Source organism: Mixophyes fleayi, chromosome 4 (genome assembly GCF_038048845.1).
Source record: "Mixophyes fleayi isolate aMixFle1 chromosome 4, aMixFle1.hap1, whole genome shotgun sequence".
NCBI classification, from domain to species: domain Eukaryota; kingdom Metazoa; phylum Chordata; class Amphibia; order Anura; family Limnodynastidae; genus Mixophyes; species Mixophyes fleayi.
The window spans coordinates 196664787-196689440 of NC_134405.1; the positions used below are offsets into that span (position 1 = coordinate 196664787).

General features: G+C 38.5%; 1 protein-coding gene across 1 annotated transcript in view; it reads left to right on the forward strand.

Annotated features, from left to right (window-relative positions):
• The first annotated feature begins 14342 nt into the window (after window positions 1-14342).
• Window positions 14343-24654, forward strand: part of ANO6 (anoctamin 6) — a 68820-nt gene continuing 58508 nt past the window's right edge. Inside the window, exons 1-2 of the mRNA XM_075209078.1 lie at window positions 14343-14741; window positions 23421-23503. Coding sequence (XP_075065179.1) covers window positions 14675-14741; window positions 23421-23503 — 150 coding nt within the window. The 5' untranslated portion in view covers window positions 14343-14674. The remainder of the gene's footprint in view (window positions 14742-23420; window positions 23504-24654) is intronic.

The following is a 24654-nucleotide window of genomic DNA, read 5'->3' on the forward strand; positions in this document are numbered from 1 at the left end:
TCACATGAATCCTATTAAACACTCACTGACGCCAAAGGGTAAATTTATCAAGCTGTTGGTTTGAAAAAGTGGAGATGTTGCCTATAGCAACCAATCAGACTCTAGCTGTCATTTTGGAGAATGTACTAAATAAATGACAGCTAGAATCTGATTGGTTGCTACAGGCAACATCTCCCCTTTTTCAAACCCGCAGTTTGATAAATTTACCCCCAGGTCTCCAAAAAATAATTGAATCTAATGGCCCATAAACATACCCACTTTCTGACAAGCGCTCACTATGGTTTGCTTTCATTTTGAAGTTACCTTCAGCACTCACACTTGTTAATGCTCAGTAAAATAGAATGAAATACAATGGAAGCACTCCCTAAGTATACTGCAGGGAAGCTTTGGGAACATGCTTCAAACAATCTATAAAAATTGGTAACAAAGTACAAGGTTTTTTCCTACTCTTTTAACAGGGGTTGTTTTTCTGTATCTATTTGTACACATCTATTTCTTTAAGGGAAACATTATTAATAGAGCACTTATAGCTTATTGTCTATTTCACATGTATATTACTAACTGCTATGTAACAGTAATTATTTACATCTAACGTTTACTGATTATTGGGCTGATTCATTAAGGAATTTAGGCAATAAATTGAGTAAGTTTTCTTACTTAAGTTTTCTGGACAAAACCAATGTAGCAATGCAAGGGGTGTAAATTAGTTTATTATTTTGCACATAAGTTAAATACTGGCTGTTTTTTCATGTAACACACAAATACTTGATAGCTTATTTGTACACTGAAATGTAAAGTTGATATTTGTGTGCTACATGAAAAACAGCCAGTATTTAACTTATGGGCAAAATAATAAACTAATTTAATACCCCTTGCATTGCAACATGGTTTTGTCCAGAAAACTTAAGTAAAAAAAACTTACTTGCCCAAGTTCCTTAATGAATCAGGCCCTATTTCATTAATGAAAGCTATTAGAAAGTACAACTGTACAGTAACCAACAGAAAATAGAAGAACGTTTAATTTCAGTCTCTAATTTACGCTAGATGTGACCATTTGCACTTATCTATAATCCCTTATATTTGTTTTCAAAAGTAAACATTCAAACTGAAAAATGTAAGTTTTTAATTTTGTTTTGATTGTTCTCTGAACTAATCTACCCAGTTTTATTTCCATCTGCTAGCAGGGAATACTTTTAGTACAGTTTTGCCAACTTATTGCAGAAAATAATCAACACTCAAACATCTGTTGAGCGGATCAGCCATTTATAGTTCTCTGATCTCATTCAGAAAAAAATGAACTTTATTATTGTGTCTTTTTTCAAGTGCATTTAGTTCATTACCACATGTGCATATACATACACAATAGAATATACTTATACAACCAAGCATTCAATTTCAGCTCTGGTTTTGGTACAACTAACAGCTGTTATTTTAAATAACATAAGCTGTACTCTGTGTATTTTTATTGCACAATCCTTCCAGAAAGAAAAAAAGGGCAGAGCTAGCATTTACTTTCCTGGATATAGCCAGGAAACATAGCCATAGTCTTAGAGCTGGTTCTTGTTCATACTAACTTGCAAATGGGAACATGAAGAGTCTGCAACAGCTTGTAATTCTAAGTTTTCCTTGTGGTACATAAATACTAAAAAATATTATAAGCAATTAAATAAAATTATACAATATTAATCAGTTTTTAAAAGGTGGTGATGTCTATATTGCCAATTTTAGTCTCAATTAAATGTGGGAGAAATTGTTAGGCTATTAACTTGATTTGAGAGCTGCTGGGGAAATATTTTATTAAATGGGACTGTAAATCTCACCAAAAGCCCAGGTAAGACATGGGATAATGAACACAGTGTCAACCTCTGTTGGAAACCTTTACAGTGCACTTTGGTCCCGGGTATATCCCAGGTCGCCACCTTTCATGCTGGACCCGTGTTCTTCACTGCACACATTATTAAGTTTAGTCATTAAAAAGGGACAACAGAGTCTCATATAAATGGAGTAGCAGAGGCCAATCATCTGCTTTTAACAGAACCCTGGTAGAATAACCCAGGAATACCTTTTATACCGCAGTGTATCCGGCTCCAATGCGGAAATAACCCCGGTCGCATGACCCGGGCTAATCCATTCACCCAGACACACTACCTGGGTTATTCCCGGGTCCATGCCTCTGTGTTAAAGGGCTATAATTCATTTAATATCGGGGCTGGTGGAGGAGATATATCTGTTTATTAAATGGGAATGTTATTAATTTATTGAAGGGAGTGGGGATAGATCTACATAATAAATGAGAATGCTATTAATAAAATGGCAAGGCTGGTTGGGAGGAAGGAGGCTTACTTGTTAAACACTATTAATTTAATATCAAGCTGATTTAGTGGGATGGAGGCCTTATTAAACGTGGGAGCTATTCATTTAATGTTGGCATATTTAATGAAGGTGAATGCTATTAATTAAATTCTGGGGCTGAATTAGTGTCCAACTGGTTTAGGGGGAGGGAAGCCTAGAGTGTGCCAGTATTCTCTCATGCCCAGGGCTCTAAAATATCTAGTTAGGGCTCTGATTCTTTGTACGTTATGTTACTATATCGCTTTACAGGGATGATATATGAGATTGACTTTCTAATGTTTAACACATGCAACTTCCCAGGAAGTGAGTGGACCATACTTATACAATATGTTGCATCCAGGTTTAATATTGTATTCCCACACAAATTTATAGATTGGAGGTTTCACATCTCTCATACCACTTTTTCCAACTAGATACAAGTCTTTCTACATGTATAATAATTTTAGAGATGTGTTTTCTTGTTTTGTTTACTTAAACTTCCTTTATGTAGACTTACACATTTTATTTTATTTTTTCCATTTCCCTTCCACCTTTTTTGCCCTTTTGCTGCCTGCCCTGCCCATGAAGTCTGCCACACTGAGCAACGGGATCAGAGTCCAATTTTATGATCTACACATTCAACAAATAGGGGCATATTCAATTGTCCGTGTTACTTGCAAAAGTAACGTGGCTTGCGCACTATTACCATTATTACGGTTATAATGCTCGTAATTACCGTTATTGCGCTACCTTTAACGCCGGATTTCAGCTCGCAGCTCCCCGAGCTGCGAACTGAAATCCGGCTTAGAATTTCCTTAATAACGGTAATACTTTCAACGCCGCGCTACTTTAGAGAGTAACCCGGACAATTGAATATGCCCCATAGTATGCTTGTACAAGTCAATCTCTCCAATCTGAGAAATTGACTCATCAAAATGTTGGCATTCTCTTGGCTTACAAACTGGAGGGAATTAGCTTTAAATGGAATTTTGCATTTCTTGAGCTATAGGGAAACCAAAGTCCTGACATTTTGTTCTCCTTGTGGATCTTTTTCTGGTTAACTTTACTGTCTCTAGGTCCTGTTTACATCCATATGATCTTGATTATAGTTTGGTTTTCTGTTATTCATTATTTTTAATGTTTTTAAATTGCATTTGATGAAGGTTGATAGATCCTCTTCCTTATGGTACCCACGTTTTTGTGCTAGTCCTTTGCGAAGGTGTTGTTCATGGGTCTGTTTAACTGGTGTGCTTGCTGAAGCAGGGAGACTGGGGTCCAGATCCATACCACATCAGTAGTGCAGCTGGGGTCATCCAGATAGCAATGAATACCACAGCAGCTTGGCTAGAGCACATCATTTGTGTCTACAGAACTAACAGCTTGGCCAGGACTTTGCACTGCGGTCCATAAGATAGACTACTTGGCCGGGACTTCACAAATACAACTTGTCTGGGGAATTCATTGTTCGGAGGGATGCAGAAAGTCCGAAGGCTCCGTTACTGTCACGGTTCACGGCAAACAATAGAATCCCTGGGTCTGTCTGAGTTGACGCTACTCTGACCCGAAGGCACGGAATCTAACGAAGCAGGTTGTCTTCAACAGGAGCCTCTGCAAGGAGGTATGGGCTTAGCAGCGCCTGCCCCCCCAGGTCGCGGCCCTCAGAGAGAGTGTCAGGCGAGACCTATGTGTAGGAGATGAGCTCAGGAGGGATTACAGCAGTGAGGGCCGTAAAACAACAGACAGAAGTTGTGGAGCAGTGCTAGGGCACAACGGTAGAGTAATACTGGAACAATAGCTGATCCCTAAGAGATGATGTGCAGAGATGAGATGCACTGAAAAGTAGGGTGGAAACACTGGGACTGATAGTTGAAGTCTATGAGCTGATATCCAGAGAAAAGTTGCACTGAACAGTGAGGTAAGAATACTGGAACAAGTAATGGACTCTATGAGATGATGTGTAGAGATTAGTTGTACTGAACAGTGATATAGAAATACTGGAAACAATGGTCAAACTCTATGATCTGATATCCAGAGAAAAGTTGCACTCAACAGCGGTGTAGAACATTGGAACAAATGGTTAAACTCTATGAACATATATCCAAAGATGGGTTGTAATGAACAGTGGTGTAGAAACACTGTAACAAATGGTTAAACTCTATGAGCAGGTATCAAGAGACGGGATGCCCTGACTCAGTGTTGAACACTGGAACAAATAGCTGGAGCAAAGGGAGCCACGTCTTGACACAGTCAGGGTAGACAAAGAACAGGCAACTTGAGTGTCAGCTCAAATAGTAAGCTAATTGGAGGGTTGGATGAAAGGGAGCAGAGAGGAGGTGATAATTACCAGGATGGGTCTGCGCATGCGTATACCCGGAACCAAGATGGCCACCGCCACCGGACGGACACAGCACTTGGCGCCGAGGGAGACCCCTGCCTGGAGTAGTTAAGTATATCGGACCCCTTGTGCCTTGCCAATGTGTGATAGTTACTATGGCTACTGCATCAGGACCATTGACATTGGCTGCAACTTGGCCAGGGACTGCTTTACCATATAATAAGAGACTGTAGCCCATTACAGGAATAGGAACAACAGCTTGGCCTGGACCATAGACACTCCTTGTGTACTGGTGTACCATCGGTTGACCCATATATCAACTGCATCAGGATCAGTTGTGGAAACTACGGTTTGAATTGACAGCTTGGCCAGATCCTTTTTCAAGTTTCTATTATAGCGGTCATCATCATCATCAGTTATTTATATAGCGCCACTAATTCCGCAGCACTGTACAGAGAACTCATTCACATCACTGATTGCAGTTTTCATTCACCAAACTGAACTAAGCAGCTTGGCCAGGCACCGACGTACTCTCAATGTACTGATGTACTGTCCTTGCGGCTGTCCTGGCAAATGCATCAGGACCAATACTGGTTTACAGCTTAGCTGGAGAAGCGTATATCTACAGCTTGGAACAATGAAAGACTTTTGCTATTCTTTATATAGCGGTTTGGAGTTATTGAACACTGGGGTGCTATTGGGTGATGGCTGAAGTGTTGTGGGCACCTGGGTGTTGTTTTAATCATTGTTTCACATAAAAATCTATTGTTTGCAATTATCTTTTGCATACTGCAATAAAGACCCATATCCTTTCTTTAACTCTAAGGTGCCAGGATCACTAGTGAACTCTGGCTCTAACCCACTGCTATCCTCACAAATAGTTCAAACCAGTGAGGCAAAATGAAAGAGGTGAAGAGCCACCAGCCTGTAAAGGGTCCGCACAGGGGAAGGAGGGAGAGCACATTGCACTCCCTCCTCCTCCGGGTATGCCATGTGATCTCCCTGCACTGTGCAGAGGAGGTCACGTGGTGACGTGGAAGTCGGATGACCCTGTTCTGATAAGATCTTAGCAGATGGCTGGGGGGGCACTGGTGAAGGCACTGCGGGCCACAGGTGAAAGCCCTGCGGGTTGCAGGCGGCCCACAGGCTGCTTGTTGCTCACCACTATTTTAAACTGTTTCATTTTCCCCCCTAAGATACTGTGGTGATATTGTGAGGCGATATTAGGGGTTAGATTTACTAAATGGCGGTTTGATGAAACACCCATTTTTCTGCATTTTTTACTAAAGGCCAAACCGCCAGTTAAAAGGCTGAAAATGAATGTTTATTAAACCACCATTTCCCCATCCTGATTTTTAACATGATCAAAATGCAAACTAAGCTGCTATTTGACAAATCGCCGGAAAAACAGCCATATAAAAGAGGTGGCTGTGAGAGACGAGATTGCTCAAACTGCATTCTGTTTGGGCTGTATTGCTATTCAGAATATTAGAGGAGGCACTATTCTTCATCATTATCTATTTATTTACACTAATTCCGCAGCTCTGTACAGAGAACTCATTCACGTCAGTCCCTGCCCTATTGGAACTTACAATCTAAATCCCCTAACATACACACACACACAGACCGAGAGAGACTAAGGTCAATTTAACAGCAGCCAATTAACCTATCAGTATGTTTTTGGAGTGTGGGAGGAAACCGGAGCACCCGGAAGAAACCCACGCAAACACGGGGAGAACATACAAACTCCACACAGATAAGGCCATGATCGGGAATCGAACTCATGACCCCAGTGCTGTGAGGCAGTAATGTTAACCACACTATTGACATATAGATTATGGGGGCAATCATTATTTATTGATTAGTGGACATTTATTTCTAATTAACTTATGGGGTAAATGGGGTAAATTTAATTTTTCAATATACTAAGGATGCAATATTATTGAATTATATTATGGGGGAATGTGAATATATAATTATATTAACTGGGCAATATTACATCCATAATATAATACAATAATATTGCCCCCTTAATATAATGAAACATAAATTTTGCCTCCATTAATTAATTGTAAGTTAATTTTACCCCTTAATCAATAACTGATTGCCCCATAATTTATAAGTCATTGATTCCTTCTCTTATGTTCTGAATGGAAAGATAACTCTTGGCGATATGTGGCAGTTTTAAACCCCTAGGACTGTTGCATGTTTAAATGCTTTTATTATCTTCCTTGATGTGTGCCTGAACGTGTGTATATGCCATTATAATTAAAGGGACAAAGTTGGATTTCCTGCATCTTTGACCAGCTGGAGAATTCAAATGCTTTTGCATGGAGGAAAAGGCAATGACCCACTCACATGAAATCATGGGCCTGAGTTTGACGCATTTTGAGCCCCAAACATACAGCTAAAAATATTGTTGCAAAAAGAAAGCATACTTACATATAGATTTTGAGTCACATGTATCTCAAGATATTTCCATCTTGAGATATGTATCAGGTGTACTGATCTATAGCATAGCGTTGCTGCTTGTCAGTGTTAATTATAAATGCAAAAAGTCGTGTTTTCCATATAAAACGTAATGGATTAACAATACCATGCGTCCGACCTTTTACTGATTTACTAGAGATGGCAGCAACTTGATGGCACCAAATATAGCTGTGATGCTAATGAATGAAGTACTGTCAGCTGGAGGGGTAAATATATAGGCAATCAGGCAATAAGATATAGCCAGCTAGTGGTTTACACCAGGCCTCTAGTACCAACAAAATATATGCCTCCTAAGAAGTGTATCTGGCAATGCGTCCAAGTCTAATTGCATGTCTACGGGGCATGCTACACCTATGTGTACATGTCCTTACTGTATTTAACTTATCCTTGCCCGCCACCCTAGGTGCAGATACTCTCTAATCTTTTGGTATGTATGTACACTAAGGAAATGCATATTTTTATACCCCACAAATTTACTTATGTTCAATTCTAAATGTGGTCTTAAAAGCTTTAGCCATTTGTGTGATGTCACCTGGGGCGTAACATGGTGGAGTGGGTGGAGTAGATGCTCTCAGCGCCAGCAGCAAGGGGGTGGATGTCGCCAGGGACGAATTGGACATCAGTTTTTATTCTCTTACTAATAGACCACAGAAATTACACTGTTGCATCATTTGAATAATTATTATGCTGAGGGCAATATCGGGGCCACTCCCATTATTGACCACATGCTGCCTATTTCACTAATAGAGGCTACATGCGACCTCTATTTCTCCCAGGGGGGGCAGCCTCTTCCTGTGTACAGTGTACATATGCGTCCCTTGACCCATGTTTGTGCCCCCCCTCCTCACTTCTTTGAGTGTCTGTCTATAACTTTGTATCTGCACTTCTGTCTCTCTTTGCTGTTCCCCTGTTTCCCTCACAACCCACTTTTCCACTTGCCCTGCACTTTTTCCCACATCCACCTCCTTCCACTTCTCCCTCTCACCCCTTACCTTTCTCCTCCTCTTCTGCTAATGTTGATGGAGTCCTACTGGCTGCCAATCAGAGGCGCTGTGGACGAACCTGAGGAAGGTTGGTAAGCACATTATTCTGATAGTAATAATTTTTGCCCTATAAACTTGCTAACGCCAGCGAAGGCTTTGCCAAGTGATGTGCACTAGTGTTATGGCAGTACATGTACTCCTGTTCCCTATTCTGTTAATAAATAACAGATTAAAAACATTTAAACCTATCAAAAATGGTTTATTCCTTGAATTAAACTGTTTTTAAGTATAAAGGTTTTTAAATAATTTTTAAATAAATTTTATCTTTTTTAAAAAATGTTCCCAATTTAGTGGAAATGTATGCTCAAATCTGGCAAGCCGACTCAAAGGCTGGGCTGGCAAAGCGTTAAGTTAATCCTTATAGCTTCTGGCCAGTATTACCGAGGCAGCTGTAAATTGCTGAGCTGCACTAGCGACATTTTTTGAGAAGTTGTGGTGATAAGGGGTTTTTTTTTATCACCGTGATAAGCGGCAATAAAAAAAAATGTTACATATCACCATGATAAACAGATTCATATATCTCTGAATTATATCTCTCGCTTTTAACAGAACAAAAATTAATCATGCTCCCTGGTCATCTTGGTAACACTAGTTTAGACAAGCGGTATAAAAATTACTCTACTATAAAGATGGAAATAATCAAAAAATCATTGTGGCATATCTTTTTTAGTATAGCAATATACCTGATAATATCAGACTTTTGATTACATAGCATATTTACTTTGTATAATAATACAAGTTTCCCACAGGGCTGCACTCCACCATCCTGCATTGCTGCGTAGAAGCTACAGAGAAGAAGCAGACAAGCCAGAATATAAGATGCAAGGTAGCTGGGCCTTGAGTCACTGACTCTACTTTAATCAGTGCCTCTAGCCCTTCTGTATTGTGGAACTACAAAGTACAGCATGTCCTGCCAGAGGATAAGCTGGTACTTGTAGTTCCAAAATAGCTGGAGAATCATAGATTACACTGTCAATCACCCAGCTACATAATACCCAAACACTGTTTCATTGCTACATGCAAAGGCATTCCCCCATAGGGCCCTTCATGCCCCAGTAGCACTGCCCCTGCTGGGGGGTTTTCACTTCAACTTGCCCCTACATAAAGGCCATGCCTCTCCCCTGCCCCCATGTGCTAGCCACACCTCCTATATTGGGAGGGTGGAGGAATGCCATAGCTTTCTCTTGCTGCAGGTGCCATGGCTCCACGCTACACCTCTGGATGTTACACAAGTTGTCTATATAAAGTGTACTGGTATGAGCACTATGTCCACTAAGTTGAGTGATCTGGAAATAATAATGGTTAAAACTCAACCTATGTTATGTGGTTGCACACAACGGCAGGTGGCCAATGTAACAGTACACTGTGGGTTCTCCATAGACTAAGCTTCTATCTCATTTATTTACAGATTGGACGGGTAACTCATAAACACCTGCCCAATGCTTTTACGTGTTGGTACGAAATAGGTTTTAAATCTTTGCTCCATAAAAACATGATGCATAAGTATGCTGGCAGTACACTGCCGTGTGTGGCCACGCTCCCAGGACAAGGCTCAGAAAAATTATCAGCAACCATTATGAATGGTTCCTAACTGCTAAATCATCTCTGCATTCAGTGCAGTGTATATAGGATGTGGTACTTTCACATCCTGTATACCTTCAGTGATCAGACTAAACAGATTAGATCTTGTAGTAAAAAGATATGTTTTAAAAAATTAACTGTTTATTTCAGCAGTATGTGGAGCTGGTATGTCTGACACATATTAGACATCAAAATAAATGCTAGAAAAAGTATTTTAAGTTACTATTTTCAACTAATTTAGCTTTTATAGCCACCAAAAATAAAATACTATTTAAAAACACACATGTGGAGAAAAAAATTTAAGCAGCATTTTATTTGACGGTTTGAAAATCGCCTTGCATGCGGTTTTAGCGCCAAACTGTAGAATTTATTGTTTGTAGGCTGGAACTCAAACCACATGCGATGTGTGGCGATTTGCAAAATTAAAAACCACTTCTGAATTACTGTAAAATGCTAGTATTAAACAAACACAGGTTTTCAATAGAAAATAACTTGCTATTTTTTTGGGCAGTTTAGTATTGGCTATCAAAACACATGGGATTTGCCTGGCAACTTCATGAATTTCTTTGATTCAGAGTCAGAGGAAGGAGAGAGAGTAGGATGTAAGAGTTTTGTAGGCAATATATTTGATTTATAACTTGTGATTTGTGAAAGTTGTACTGTGCTTTTGTGTAGTCTTGTAGTATTGTACTTTATTGATGTGTCTTTATTACTGTTGATTTTCTAATTTGTTTAAAGTCCTATCCTGTCATTGTTTTGTGTGTGAGATTGTGGTGTGATTGTTCTTGTTAGTGTAGTTTGTTTATTTTTTTCTGCTATTTGTGTAGTGTCTTTGAGAGATTATGGAGAGAGGACAGAAAGAGGGTGGAAATGTTGTAGAGGATAGAGGAGGTAGAGGAGAGGATGATGAGGTTTGGGAGAGTAAACAGAAAACTAAGAGTGGCTGAACACAGAGAACTGTGGTCAGTTCACAATATAGTCCCATGTTATGAGCAGATCCTGGCATTAGGAAAAGGAAATTGCTCTGGCATTGGATAGGCATTGTAGGGCCACTTAAAAGAACAGCGCAGCACTGTAGAAAGCGCTACTCAGATATCAAACCAAAGAGAAACTGACAGGTGAGAGCAAGTAGTTGGCATGCACAGTATGTGGCCCTCCTCTGGCCTTGCAAAACACCTCCCAGGAGCAACAATTATGTCATATATGTTATTGGCTGTGTTTTGTAAAGTATATTTGATATCATGCTATTTGGTGCACATCAATGCAAACAGGCTATTAAAGGTAAGCAGTGAAAAAATGCCATGCGGTAGACGTTTTGACTAACATAGAAATCAATTTTCAAAAATGAATGGTGTTGTAGTCACATGTTTTAACCTCCAGGTCCATCACACAGACCTGATCCGCCACCAGCAAGCCTTCCCAGCACACGAGAGGTAGCAGATGAGTCCACCTTTTTAAAAAAAAATAAAAAAATGAGGACCGAGATATTTAAAAATGATTTATTGTCCATAAAACATTGCTAATATAAATATGTTTGCATTTACAAGAGTGTCAACAGAACCAAACATTACTGTACTTCAGGACACTATATTCAAAGTGGTGGATCATGGATGCCCCTTCTGAGGCAGAAGAAGAAACCAACATTATATTAAATGTGGTGGATATTGAATTGGACCTTCCTGCACCTTAAACTCACCAGCCTCAGCATTAGATGCCTCCGGTGGCTGACGCAGACCCCTATATGGACATCCGTTCAGCAGTAGCAGACTTCCGTTGTCTTCAGACGGACTATATGACCGGTCAAATTCACAAAATGATGAGGGCTAACCAATTCAGGAGTAGAAACAAAAATGTGCAAGCATGTATTACACACAGTAATGGAGAGATTTGACAGCCAACAGGGTTTCATCAGTGTGTGAGTTTAACACCAACTGTCTAGAGGGAATATCACAATCCCCGTATAGAAGTGTCAGCATTAGAGGTGAACGAGGCTGAGGCCGCACTATCCATACCGCAGGAGCCCCATTCAAATATCAGCAAAACATTAAATTTTATTGTGAGTTTAAAAACCACAAGAAATGTTTATTTAAGTAAAACACAGTTTATCAGTTAAACATTATGTACACATCACATGTATGTGAAAAATTTGTCATTTATACATTGTTGGACATGACTAACCAATTGTGTATTATCAGAAGATGGTACCAAGAAGCTAGCCCTCTACATGTTCCTGATTCATCAAGACACGTATCTGTCGATTTTGAGCGTACTGTACACAAAATCACTCTGCGCATGATCAGAACCGGAACATATGCCAGTAAACGCAGCACTGTCCACTCCGTCTTCGAATGCAAAGGACACTTACTTCAGCCTACGATTTCGGGGAGTGAACGGGGCAGGGAAGGGATGTTTTGCCGTCAAAGTACAGTAGGGGCGTGCCAAACTCAAGCGCGCGCAGCCACGTCCGAATCCAGCTCTGAGCATCTCAGAGTTACTTGTGTCTCTGCTGTAGCTCTTACTCCAGCTACAGGGCTAGTCTAAGTCCTAAGCAGTAGTGAAGACAGTCTTGTATGCATGCTATAACATGTGTTTGCAATGAAGGGCAACTGTACAAATTTATTTTATGTTCAGGAGACATTAACAGCATACTAATAAAGGATTTTCATGCGAATAAAAACTTTTTGTTTACTGTTTGATTATCTTTATTATTAACAGGTGCCATTAATCACATATTTTTTTCTGTGTGTTCTTTGGCAAATCCATAATTCACATAGGTATTGGATGTATCGTGCAGTGTCTTGTGTAGTAGAGCACAGCAGACCTGCACCAGAATTCAACAAAGCACGTATCTTGAGATCTGTGCCCTGATGAATTCGGGCATGCACAAAGTCAAAATAAGTGCGATTAAAACCAAATGCAGGTTGTATGCATGCCTTGATCAATTAGGCCCGATGTGTTTTATCATGTCTGATTTTGATGTATATTGGTCTGCACCTACAATTTTGGACCCATTGTCCTGTTGCACCAAAGTGTGTATCTTTACTTTTGACCATACAAATTAAAGTTATAAAAAATCACAAGTTGATAAGAAAACCATGGCTCATCGCTGTATACAAGTATATTAAAACGTGTACTGAAGTGTTGTCCTTGTCATAAATAAGGTATTATTGCCCATGTGCAATTTAATGTTATTGCATCCTTGATATCATTATATATAATTATTGTCATCTTTAAATTAATATATATAGTGGTTCATTATTTACCAACAAAAAATATTCAGACATTACTGTTATTTCCCCCTTAAACAATACATAATGATTGCACACAGATGTCATAAAATGGCAAGATCGCTCATACTGCATGTTGTTTGAGCTATCTCGCCAATCAGACACAGGTCTAAATGTTCTGCCTTTTCTCTATTGGCTTGAAATGTGGTTATGAAAATTGCAGCTTAATAAATCACATGATTTGTATACCTGCCATCTGTAAAACTGATGATGGAGGCTTAAAAAAAATCAAGGTTTTATGTGCGTTTTTTGTCTGTAGCAAATCTCTCAATCTTTCTGTTAATTTACTGCACATAAAATCATAAGAAAACGTACATTTAGCCCTTTTGTCACATATAAAACTATATAAAATTCACTATTATGCTCTAACAAATAAAAAAAAGTTTAACCTGCACCTAGTAAAAATGCTAAACTGTATCTAGTCACAAAGATACAAAATACACATCATTAACGGTTTAGCAAGAATGTGGATTAGGAAAAGTCAAAAAGTCTAAAGTCAAAAAAAACAAACCCATGCGCAGCAGCTCCGTTTCGCCAGCGCTGTCCTATACAGCAGCCACGGCGCTGTCTAAGAAGCGTCTGCGGCGGTGCTGTATACAATACAGCACCGCCGCGGACGCTTCTTTGACAGCGCCGCAGCTGCTGTATAGGACAGTGGCCACTTAGTTAGCGCAGGGGGGGGTTTCTAGAGACTCAGAAACCCCCCCTGCGTGCGCCACTGAAGTATTATAAAATTATACTGTCAGTAAACTTACTTCACAGGGTAACAATTTCGCTATAAAAGAAAGAAAGTGGTAATTAAGTATTAAGAAGATGCAAAACTGCAGCAAACCACAGCCACATATCACCAATGACATTAGTCCAGTTAGAGCAGGTTCGGCTATAAAGCTAATGATTGACTGGCTATTATGGGTTACTACAAATTTTGCACTTTGTTACTAAATAGGTTTCATCGTTGCTTTTAACATGATCCATTTCACATTGGGTTAACTATTAGTAAACCGTAATAATCTGCATAGCTGCCATATAAATGCTCTAGTGCCAGAATTACAGAACAATAACATAATTAAGAACAGCAGTGATTTCCTATCTTTAATTCCCTGCATAACTCGGAGCTGCTGAGCTCTTTACTCTGTCTGATAAATCTTCTATAGTGTCTCAAGAAGGACTTGTAGTACTGGACTAACCATGTCTACAGGGAGAGGGGAGCTGCAGCCTTACTAAAGAATGCAGAGTAACAGTGTTCAGTACAATATTTGTATGTCTGTATTCATCTCCCACAGCCCCTCCTCCACCCCACATCAGTCCCTGTGTGCACAACGCTGCAGTGCGCTGGTATTTACCCCACAACAATGCGCACACTGCGCTAGGCATTGCGCTGACTGTGAACCTACTATCTGGGTCTGTTGAGTTAGGATTTCCCCAGCTTCATAAAAGGTCAGAGGAGAAGTTGACCCACCCATGCTCGACAACTAAAGAGACAACACCCTTCAACTATTCATCGGTCACTGCAACGGAGCACTTAGATCCTGTTCTCCTTCTCTGTGCTGCTGTCTGGATCTGAGCTATCTTCAACGTCTTACAGAGAATAACTTTCTACCAACACGATGGCCTTTGCCAGCGATGAAACAGTGCTGGAGCTGGATGAAATGTCAGAGGATGGGGAGATGATAGGTGTGTTCACTGCATGTATTCCTTCCCTTCCCTTGTGTATAGTTCTGGAGTAGCGGGAGCAGTAACTGTCTATCTTGTAGTTTTGCTTAGTTGTTTTTTTTTTATTGTTAGTATCACCAACTCGCATATGCTGCTAGTGAGGGTGATAAGATCACTGCCTGTTGCTGGGAACTGCTTTCATTTTCAGCAATTTTAAGACTTCTGTTTTGCTTTTCAGAGACAGAACTTTCGTCTACTGTTTTAGCTCAGGATGAAACCTGAGAACCCCTCTGTGTTACTCAGTATGACAGATCAATCTGGTATTCTGCATTTTTATATTTACTACATTGAGTCACTTGTCCCTACTATGCAGGGGAGTCCCAGATTTTAAACATTTGGGGTATGGGTGAAACTCAGAACGTCGGAATGTATCAACTCCCTGCAGCACCCTCTGCTGATTGGGGTCTTCAACAAGGCCTGCTGTATTTTCTCTACCTGTTCATTATGTTCTAGTGCATTATGTTCTGCTACACAGATATATTCACTGAAATGTGTGTAGTGTTTATATATACTCTGCTAAGTGTGGCACAACTTTTCTACATATAATATATGTGCGTGTGTGTATAGACAGAATGGATAATGATATAAATATATATATATATATATAATATATATTTCTCTTAAAACCACTACACACAGTGCAGAGAACATATCTGTGTAGCAGAACAGAGTGCACTATACAGGGAGAGAAAACACAGCAAGCGTCACTCAAGACACCAAGCAGCAGAGGGCAGTGTAGGAAGTTGGCTCATTCTGGCATTCCAGCAGTTTCGACTTTTACCTAATCCCGATTTAATATGTTGTATATTTTATTAAATTCTCACAATCTGTAGTTATTTTTTGATCTTTAGAACATAGTGCATATTGCTGTTCCTGCAAAGAGCTGTCTCCTGTGTCCTCTATGGTAACTATTGCATAGTGGTCACCTTTACAATAGTGACCAGAGGGGAGGGCAGATAAGTTGCGGTGAGGGACCTCAAGAGCCCTCTACTGCAATGCTCTCCTCATAGACTTCAATGTCTAGCGTCCGTTTCAGATAGTGTTAGCCATCGGGCACAACTTGTTAAATGGTGCATAAAAGCAATCCCCATAGAAACATCTGGGATTTGCTTTTGCATTCCAAGGGACAGGGACAGCAGCAGATATCGGATATATCTGCTGCGATGCTCTAGTCATAAATTAACAGGATACTTAAATATGTGACTATCCTCAAACTGCTGTTTTTGGGGGATTTTAATGAAAGAAGTGATTGTCAAATAGGCCACAAAGACACAATAAATCTTCTGATCTATGTAAAAACATAGGGGCCTATTTTTCAACCATTTACCTAAAATTAAGCGGAAATGACTGTTTCCTTATTGTTAAAGCAAATCTAACAACTGAGTATCGCAGGATATTTCAGTCCCCACAATTCTCAATGGGGACTGTGAAGAGAAGTTATTTAGCCAGCTCCAAAAAGCGAACACCATCTGAGGAGGGCGTTAGCAGGTCTTGCCAATAGCTAAAGCACCACCAGTGAAGGATCTTCTGGACACTCCTGGATACCTTCCTGTAACTAATCTCTCTCTGCTCATGCTCTGATGGTCACACATCCGCAAAAAAGACACCAGGTCAAAACCTGAACGTTTAGTTTTTTGCTGGTGAAAGGCTTCACATCATTGGGCTCTCTCCGCCAGGACAGCCTCTAATCGGATGACTATACATAGGTCTGAAAATGCGTCCCTTATTGCTGTGAAAAGCAATAAGGGATTGTAATTAACTGGGATAATTTGCGGACATAAATGAAAAGGCTCCATATTGTTTTGTTTGCAAAAGAGACATTTTTTAAATTTTGTGTTTTTGTGTAGCTGCAGGCTTCAGTATTCAATTAATGAATAGTCCTTGGCAGAGTAACCTAATGTAATTCACTTTTGTCAATAGCTGTCTTTTAACTGAATATTATTCAACAGTTTGGAATTCCAATTGGCTCCACCTTGATATTAAGAGCCGAGTTAGAATCTTTATGAAGATCACATTATACTTAAACCAAGGATTGTTTTCTAAAGTTTTTCAGGTCTAAATAATATGCTGTAAATAAACCAGTTGTTGGTTTGCTGATGTATTGTACTAAGCCAGACATGTCTGTCATAAGTTCTATAGCATTTAAATTGTTCAGATCTTGAAGCCTGGTACACTTCATGTAATGTGATAACATCAGTGGTAGTGGAGCTTGTAGAGTAACATCATAAATGTCAGAATGTGACGCTCACTGAGAGATGAAGGGTTACTGTTTAGTGATCTACTTCCATTTAACATCTGGGTTAGATTATTAAGTATATGTGAAACATTTGCTTTATGACTATTACAGCAAAATAAATGCTTTTTTATTTAGTCTGTTTAAATCCTACGAGAAAACACAATGTGATTTTATACAACTTTATGTGCTATTAAAATATCACCTTCCTGTATACTCCCTGTGAGCATTTCCTGCCCAGTATTGCCTGAAATCTCCTGAAAGAGCGATTTAATCCCTTGTCCTATTTAACTTTGTAGAGCAGATTAAACGTTTGACGATAATTATGTTGTGCAATTCAAGATCATGACACTAAAAATATGCTTGTGCAGCAGAGCTCATAGGAAACAATAAGTGTAGTCTAACCCCTAGAACAGTGTTAGCTAACCTGTGACACTCCAGGTGTTGTGAAACTACAAGTCCCAGCATACCCTTCCAGCAATAATCTGCTATATATTGGCAAAGCATGCTGGGACTTGTAGTTTCACAACACCTTGAGTGTCACAGGTTAGCCAGCACTGCCCTAGAAGGAAACCTGCTGCTTTATGTCTTTCTCCTTGTGTTGCTCTAGGGCACATTTCTTTAGAAGTATTTAATGGGCATATTTAACAATTGCTGTTTTTATTGGCATGGTCCTTTTCATTCCTTACCACAATGAAAGATTGTGACCTTTATTAAAAGTGTTCTGCCAGGACAGCAGTCACGACAAACGGCTTTCCCAGCAAACGCCTGTATCTTCTATGGTCACTATCACAAAGTGGCCACTGTTGCAACTGTCAGGTAAGATAGGCGTCAATGGCTAATGTCATCTTCAGATGGCGTTAGCCATCAGGCACAAGTTCTGAAAATCTTTGATTTTTCAGAACTTGATAAATCACAAACAATAGCAGGCCTCATAGAAACCTATGAGCACTGCTTTTGTGGGCGTTAGCAGTGGGATCCCCTAGTTATAATTAGAAGGGATACTTAAACTTGCATCCATTTTGGTGGGGATTAGGAGCTTATAAAAATAGGCCCCTATGTTTTTGAACATCTCTGCCACTTTACAATGCTCAACTATTATTTTTATAATACATTAATTAGATTGTTTTAATTTTGTGGGAAAAACATCAAATTATATCTATGTAGCGCATTATGCGTGCAGAAAGAAAAATGCCTCACCAGGGGTAAACCACTATATCACCCACTGTATGTACATGCTCATTCTGGCCACATACTGTTATGCTTGCTCCCAGGTGGCTTTCTTCACAATAGTGCACATGTGGCCGGGAAGCTGTGACTTAGGGAATTAGGTCACTTGCTTACAGCGCACGCTAATATGTTTTTGCTCTCTGGTGGATGAACTTTTTTTTTTTTTTTTTTTTTATCGCATGCCCCGGGAATGTAGAAAGTACTTTCATATAAAGTTGATGGGAGCACTTTAACTATTAACTTGTGTCCATGTCATAGTTTACAAAACGCCTTGTTTCCCATATCTTTTTCTAATGATCATTGTCTTGGACTTACTCCGCATTGCTCCTTGTTTATACACTTCTTGACTTTGAAATTTTAGCAATAACTCATACATGTTCAACGCCAGTGAGTGCTATTATAATTGTTGTATGTTTTTAACTTGACCCTATAATTTTTCCAGAGTTATAGAAGTCCCTATAAATATACTTTATCCCTCATTATTCTAAACATTTGCATATTTATTTTATATTGTCAACACATTAAATGGGCCTGTCCTTTAATGTCCACATTGTAATACATCCTGCCAGTAACCCACAACAATTACTTGCATAAGCAAGTAGTAGTATTGGGTTCAATGCAGCAACAGGCATTTATTCTTCCTTTTTTATCTTTCTATTTCTTGCTGCAACTTACTCATTTTGAATAATGATTTGGTTTTATGTAAAAAATGCAGTTGACTCGTGACATAATTGTTAGTCCAGGTAATACAACCATATCTGTTACTTGCGCTGTGTAGAGTTGTATTTGTTGCAACAACAAAGTTGCATGTCATGTTAGCTCTGCGTTTCCATTGGGAATACTACAGACCAATCAACATTCAGACAACGTCATGCCACTCTATGTAAAACCTTATGCTTCTGGAAATAAGTTTCATGTATAGTTTAGGTGCAAGAAACAATAGTATCTGATGTTTGCTTTTCCTGCTACAGCCCAGAGTGAAGCGCTAGAAGCTGCCACAATCCATTATGTATGTATGTCTCTTTCTATATTTCTATTTAACCTTTGGGATTTAGAACACTTTAGAGGGGTATTTGATAATGCAAATTTATTGACAGAAATTCCTGTCATAAAAAAGTGCTGGTCTGTGTAAGAGACAGAAAGGAAATTACCAGCAAGTCAATATGACAATTTGTTTTATAGAATGTGTGTAGATATTTCTCTTGGATCCACTATAAGCTCCTTATTAGTAACTGTATTTAACACTTGCTCCAAAGTTTTGAGGAATGAAAACCCAGAACATATGAACTTTTTCCCATAAGTGGAAATGGTCAACTTTAACCTGAAGTATCTGGAAGATATAGACATCTGGTATAACTATAATGACCTGCAGTGTACCTCTTTCCAGTGTCTACTGTGGGAGCAAATATTCTCCCATCAAATCCTCCTCCCTTTTTAGAAGTTGTGTAATGGAAACATTCTACAGTCTGCTTTAACTGTAATTGTATCAGATACAGGATGCCCAGTTTGGGAGAATTACTAAGCTTATAAATGTCAATTAGAGGACTGCTGAAGAGCAGAAGATGATAAGCATGATCTGCTCCAAGCTTAAAGCAGCATATTTGGCTTTTGAATTGGAAAGACAAATATTTGCGTTTCTCCTTGAGAATATAACTATATGTTTTAGCACTACCTTACTCAAACAGAACATGAGCCCATTGCATATAGTGAGATTGTGAAAGGTCTAATGTAAATTAGGAATCCTAAAATGCAAGATATGTTTACCCATTAGGTTGTAAACTCTCTCTCGCAGGGCCCTCTCATTCTGTTGTCTGCTCCCACTTTGTCCTCCTGTGCACCTTATGCTTCTTGCACGTTCTAATATACTTTGCTTGTTCTATACTTTGACTGTTACATTGTACATATGGTGCTTCATTTCTTGATATTGTTGCATTTATTCTTCTTGAACATTATGTATTTTGCTTGTACTATATTTTATTTCTTGGATCTTTTACGTCTTATGAACTGTGCTCTAGTTACCCAAAGTAACGCTTTGTGGAATTTTGTGTTATCCTTTAAATGATGAGAATAATAACATTAACCATTGAAACCCTCTAATAAATAAGTTTTTAAGAGTCAAGTATAAAAAAAATAAATTCTTGTGGATAACAATATTTTATAACTTATACTTAGCCTCCCACTTTTCTGTGAAGATTTAACATAAAAACATAATCATAATCTTGGTATTTTGTCATCTTTCCTTGGTTTGTTGCTTCACGCTGGTATTAACGATTTATAATTCTGCAGAGTGTCAGGGGCTACCATGGCAGCCACAGTCACATGACCGATAATGTAGTGAGCTCAGTGCACTGTAAAATTCTAACTCTCCACCAACCCCTCCGTTTTCCCTCAAACATCTCTCCTTTCTTATCTCCTTTCTTATGACCTGCTGAGAGCTGAAGGCCTCTGTGTGACTGGTAGCCAAACATTGTGTCCTCCAAAAAGATTTTGAAAAACAGTTTGTAATTTGTAGGAGGACAATTAAGAAAAAATTACAGTCATGCAAGGTAGTTAACTTCCCATTTAAAGAAAACAAATAAACCTATGTGGAATTGATTCTTCGACTGGGGTCCCTTTGCTTCTACAGCAATCGCAGGGTGGCTTAAGCAAATTTTTCCTAAGTAAATGGAAGCTTGGTATTTTGTAGGGGAGTCCTGTTTCAGATTTGTCCACCTGTAAGCACTAATAGCCAGTGTCAGGTTACACTGGATCTAACATTCCAGCTGCTGTTAGATCTGAATTATACTGAAACTCTCAAGTCAAGCATGTGAAGGCTCTGTAGTCAAAATAAATGAAAAAGTAAAAAAAAAATAAACTGACCTATGTTTGTAAGCTCAATAGCATCTTGCTTCCATGAAGAACACCTTTTTGGTATTCCCGTATGTGATACAACATTCCAACATTGCACTAATCATTTACAGAGTAGCTATAGGAAGAGTTATGGAAATAGTTTTGTTTTGTTTGTGGGGGGTTTTTCTGTATATAAAAACAATCTAGTTTGTACAGACAGAAGAGGGTGTAATACAGACTTGGAAGAGCCCCAGGATAATGGCTGCATGGAGCAGCACCTGGGGTAGGGAGGAGCAGATTAGTAAACAGTAGGTGGTAATGGAGCTTTAAAAAGGACATAAATATATATTAAATGTATATATCTTAAATTCGATAATATTACTTTAGTGGTTTATAGTTCCTGTTTAAAGGGATATGATTTTATGTATTCTATTCATTAAATATATAATTTTACACAATGTAATATAAATGTATTTGAAATAATATGTTTTGAACTGTATACTTCTTTCTGATTGTGAAGTTGCAAAGTCTGTAAGCTCTTAAATTTCCAGGAAGTGTAATACACAAGACCAAACTCTGCAGTCAGCTGGAAACTTTCTGCTTCAAATAATTTACTCTGAACTATACAGTACTGCAGATAAAGCGAAAATCTCATTGTAAGACACTGGGCCTGATTCATTAAGGATCTTAACTGAAGAAACTTCTTATTTCAGTCTCCTGGACAAAACCATGTTAGAATGCAAGGGGTGCAAATTAGTATTCTGTTTTGCACATAAGTTAAATACTGACCGTTTTTTCATGTAGCACATAAATACTTGATAGCTTATTTGTACACTGAAATTTAAAGTTGATATTTGTGTGCTACATGAAAAAACAGTCAGTATTTAACTTATGAGCAAAACAGAATACTAATTTGCACCCCTTGTGCATTGTAACATGGTTTTGTCCAGGAGACTGAAATAAGAAGTTTCTTCAGTTAAGATCCTTAATGAATCAGGCCCAGTGTCACAAATTAAAGAGATGAACATTAATTGTTTAGAGAGCTTTTCTGCACTCCATTCTTTCTGAACCTTTTGTTAAATGTTGAATTCCAATCGTGGTTGCATTTTCACAACATTGGAAATAAATGAAGATGTATTGTTATTTTGTTAGCGTTTTCTATGAATGCAGCAAAATGTGTCTGCCAGATGAAACAGTTGTAAATGATTTTTAATCCATTCTATGATGTAAAGTACTAAGTGCACTGACTACTAAAGCCTAATGGCTCAAGGGAAATGAAAGGTTTTAAAGGACTCTAGTTTCTCATTGCATATTGGAACTGAATAGTGTAAAGGTGTGATTCATTTTGCATGATTTGTCTTGTAAACATTTGGTTATATATGTCACAAACTGCTGCTTTGGTGATGCCTGCTGCCCTTCCTCTGTATCAGACCACTTATATTGTCAGATTAGATTCTACAAGCAGTTGGCACGGAGGGATGCTTCACACACTTTTGAGATGCTGGTGTCCAACTTCAGAAGTATAAGGAGAAGGTGTTGTGGTTCCTGATTACCAATCAGATACCCCTGTCACACAGGTTGTACATCCAGCTGTTGTGCCTCAGCCACTAGTTTAACTCTGCTAAACAATATCCTTCAACTATTGTTTTTTCTCCAGTCAAAATATCAAACAAAAAAAGACAATCACAGAAATGATTGAAAGCTGGATCTATCAGGCAATAAATATGGTAGAAAGATTCATTTATATACATCAAAAGTAGAGCTTCTATGTGTCTTAGATTTCACAGCATCGTGCTAGGTTTCTGTCTCTAGAACATTCTACTTGTAATAACCTTTTTCCACACAGACTTCTGATGCATGAAGAGTAACAGAACTAGTACGAAACTGATCTTAAGCTAGTGGTGCGGCAACAGAAAGCATAGGGTTAAGTCTGAATGGGCAATCGTGTCACTTGATTGGCCCCATGATCCTTGCCTTCCTGACCAAGTTTTCTGTTTGGATGGAAGCCCTCATTTAGAAATGACTGACAGAAAACAATGCCTCAGAATATAACTGACACATGTAGTAAACATGTCTGGAAGCTGGGGAAATTTTAAGGGGAGTCGTGCACGATTAAGAGTAAAGAAGCTTTAAAGATAATACACATCAGAACAATCACAATGTGAGGTGAATTTACACCCAATGTATTTTTTCTTTGCAACAGAATAAATTAGCTGGTCTAATTTCTGTGGCTCTTTATGCATGTAAGGTAACTATGTAAATAGTATGCTTCCTTGTGAACGGACACAATCCCAGTCCACCTTGGAAAGTAAAAAGTCTCAGTATGTGATTCTTGTTTTATATTTTAGTTTCTGAGGAAATGGAGCAATCTATATTGCCTACATATGGAACAGTCCAAGAAAATGCACCTAGAATTCAGATTGCTGAAATGGTAAGTAAACTTATGTGTTTATTGAGTGATATGTGAGGTAAACCGTGCAAATATCTGTTGGTGCTAGAATACTATGGGGGTATCTCAGCGAGATTTTTTTGGCCCCGCAGTGTTTAAAAAAAAAAAAAAAAAAAAAAGTCCTGCGCAGGTTTTTGCCGGCAATAGCGACCGTTTGGAGTTAGGACAGTGGGGAATCTCGTGCAATTCAATTGCAAAAGAAGTAACGCTGCCCCCGCGCGTTAAAAATTGTGTTTGCGAGACTTTAGGGGAGTTTTAATACGGTCATGTATAAGACAAAAAAAAAAAAATTCCATACATTAGATTGCATCACACATTGATATCTGCATTACAGTACTTTATTTAGCATATTTTTAAATTTAACTATTTTTTTTATTTGTACCAAAAACAAATATAATTGATTTATTTTTATTTTTTATTTTTTTTATTTTTTTTTACAAGAAAATCAACTTACACAAGTTAGTCATCAGTGATAAACATAAGTTTAACTTTTTTTCAACATTTTTACATGATTTCAACTACTTTTTCAGAGGTTTTTTATTTTGAACGCACCTCCTTGGGGTGTGTTAAGAGATTAAACAGCATATTTGCCTGTTTTACCAGCCGCGGTAAAAAACAATTGAATAGCTTTTAACGCGGCTGCCTCTCGCACACCCTATACTTTCAATAGACCGTATACTGGAGCGCGAGAGGACCGTTTCTTGAAAAAAAAACAAAAAAACGTAGCGTTAAGAATGGAATTGAGTTGCGGGTAAAGTTAAGCCGCTCGAAAATGATGAAAAACTCGCTGACAATTGAATACCCCCCTATTAATACAGACTAACATAGAGAAGTTACATAATAAGTGTCAATGTAGCATTAGAGGTATCAGTGTTTCTTTGCAGACATTGTATCAAGTTTTAAAAAACAATTATTTCTCTGCAGAATGTCCAGAAATATAGAGCTGCACTGATGTATAAATATGGGGAAAGCAATGTTAATATTCACTGTCAGTATTCTTTCAACTAGATGATAATGATAAAAAAAAAGCACTAAATAAAGGATCTCTTCCATAATCAAATATAAATATTGTTAAAAAAACTGTATTTATTTTACTATGAAATATTTTAATAAAAATCTGAAATGTTTGTTTA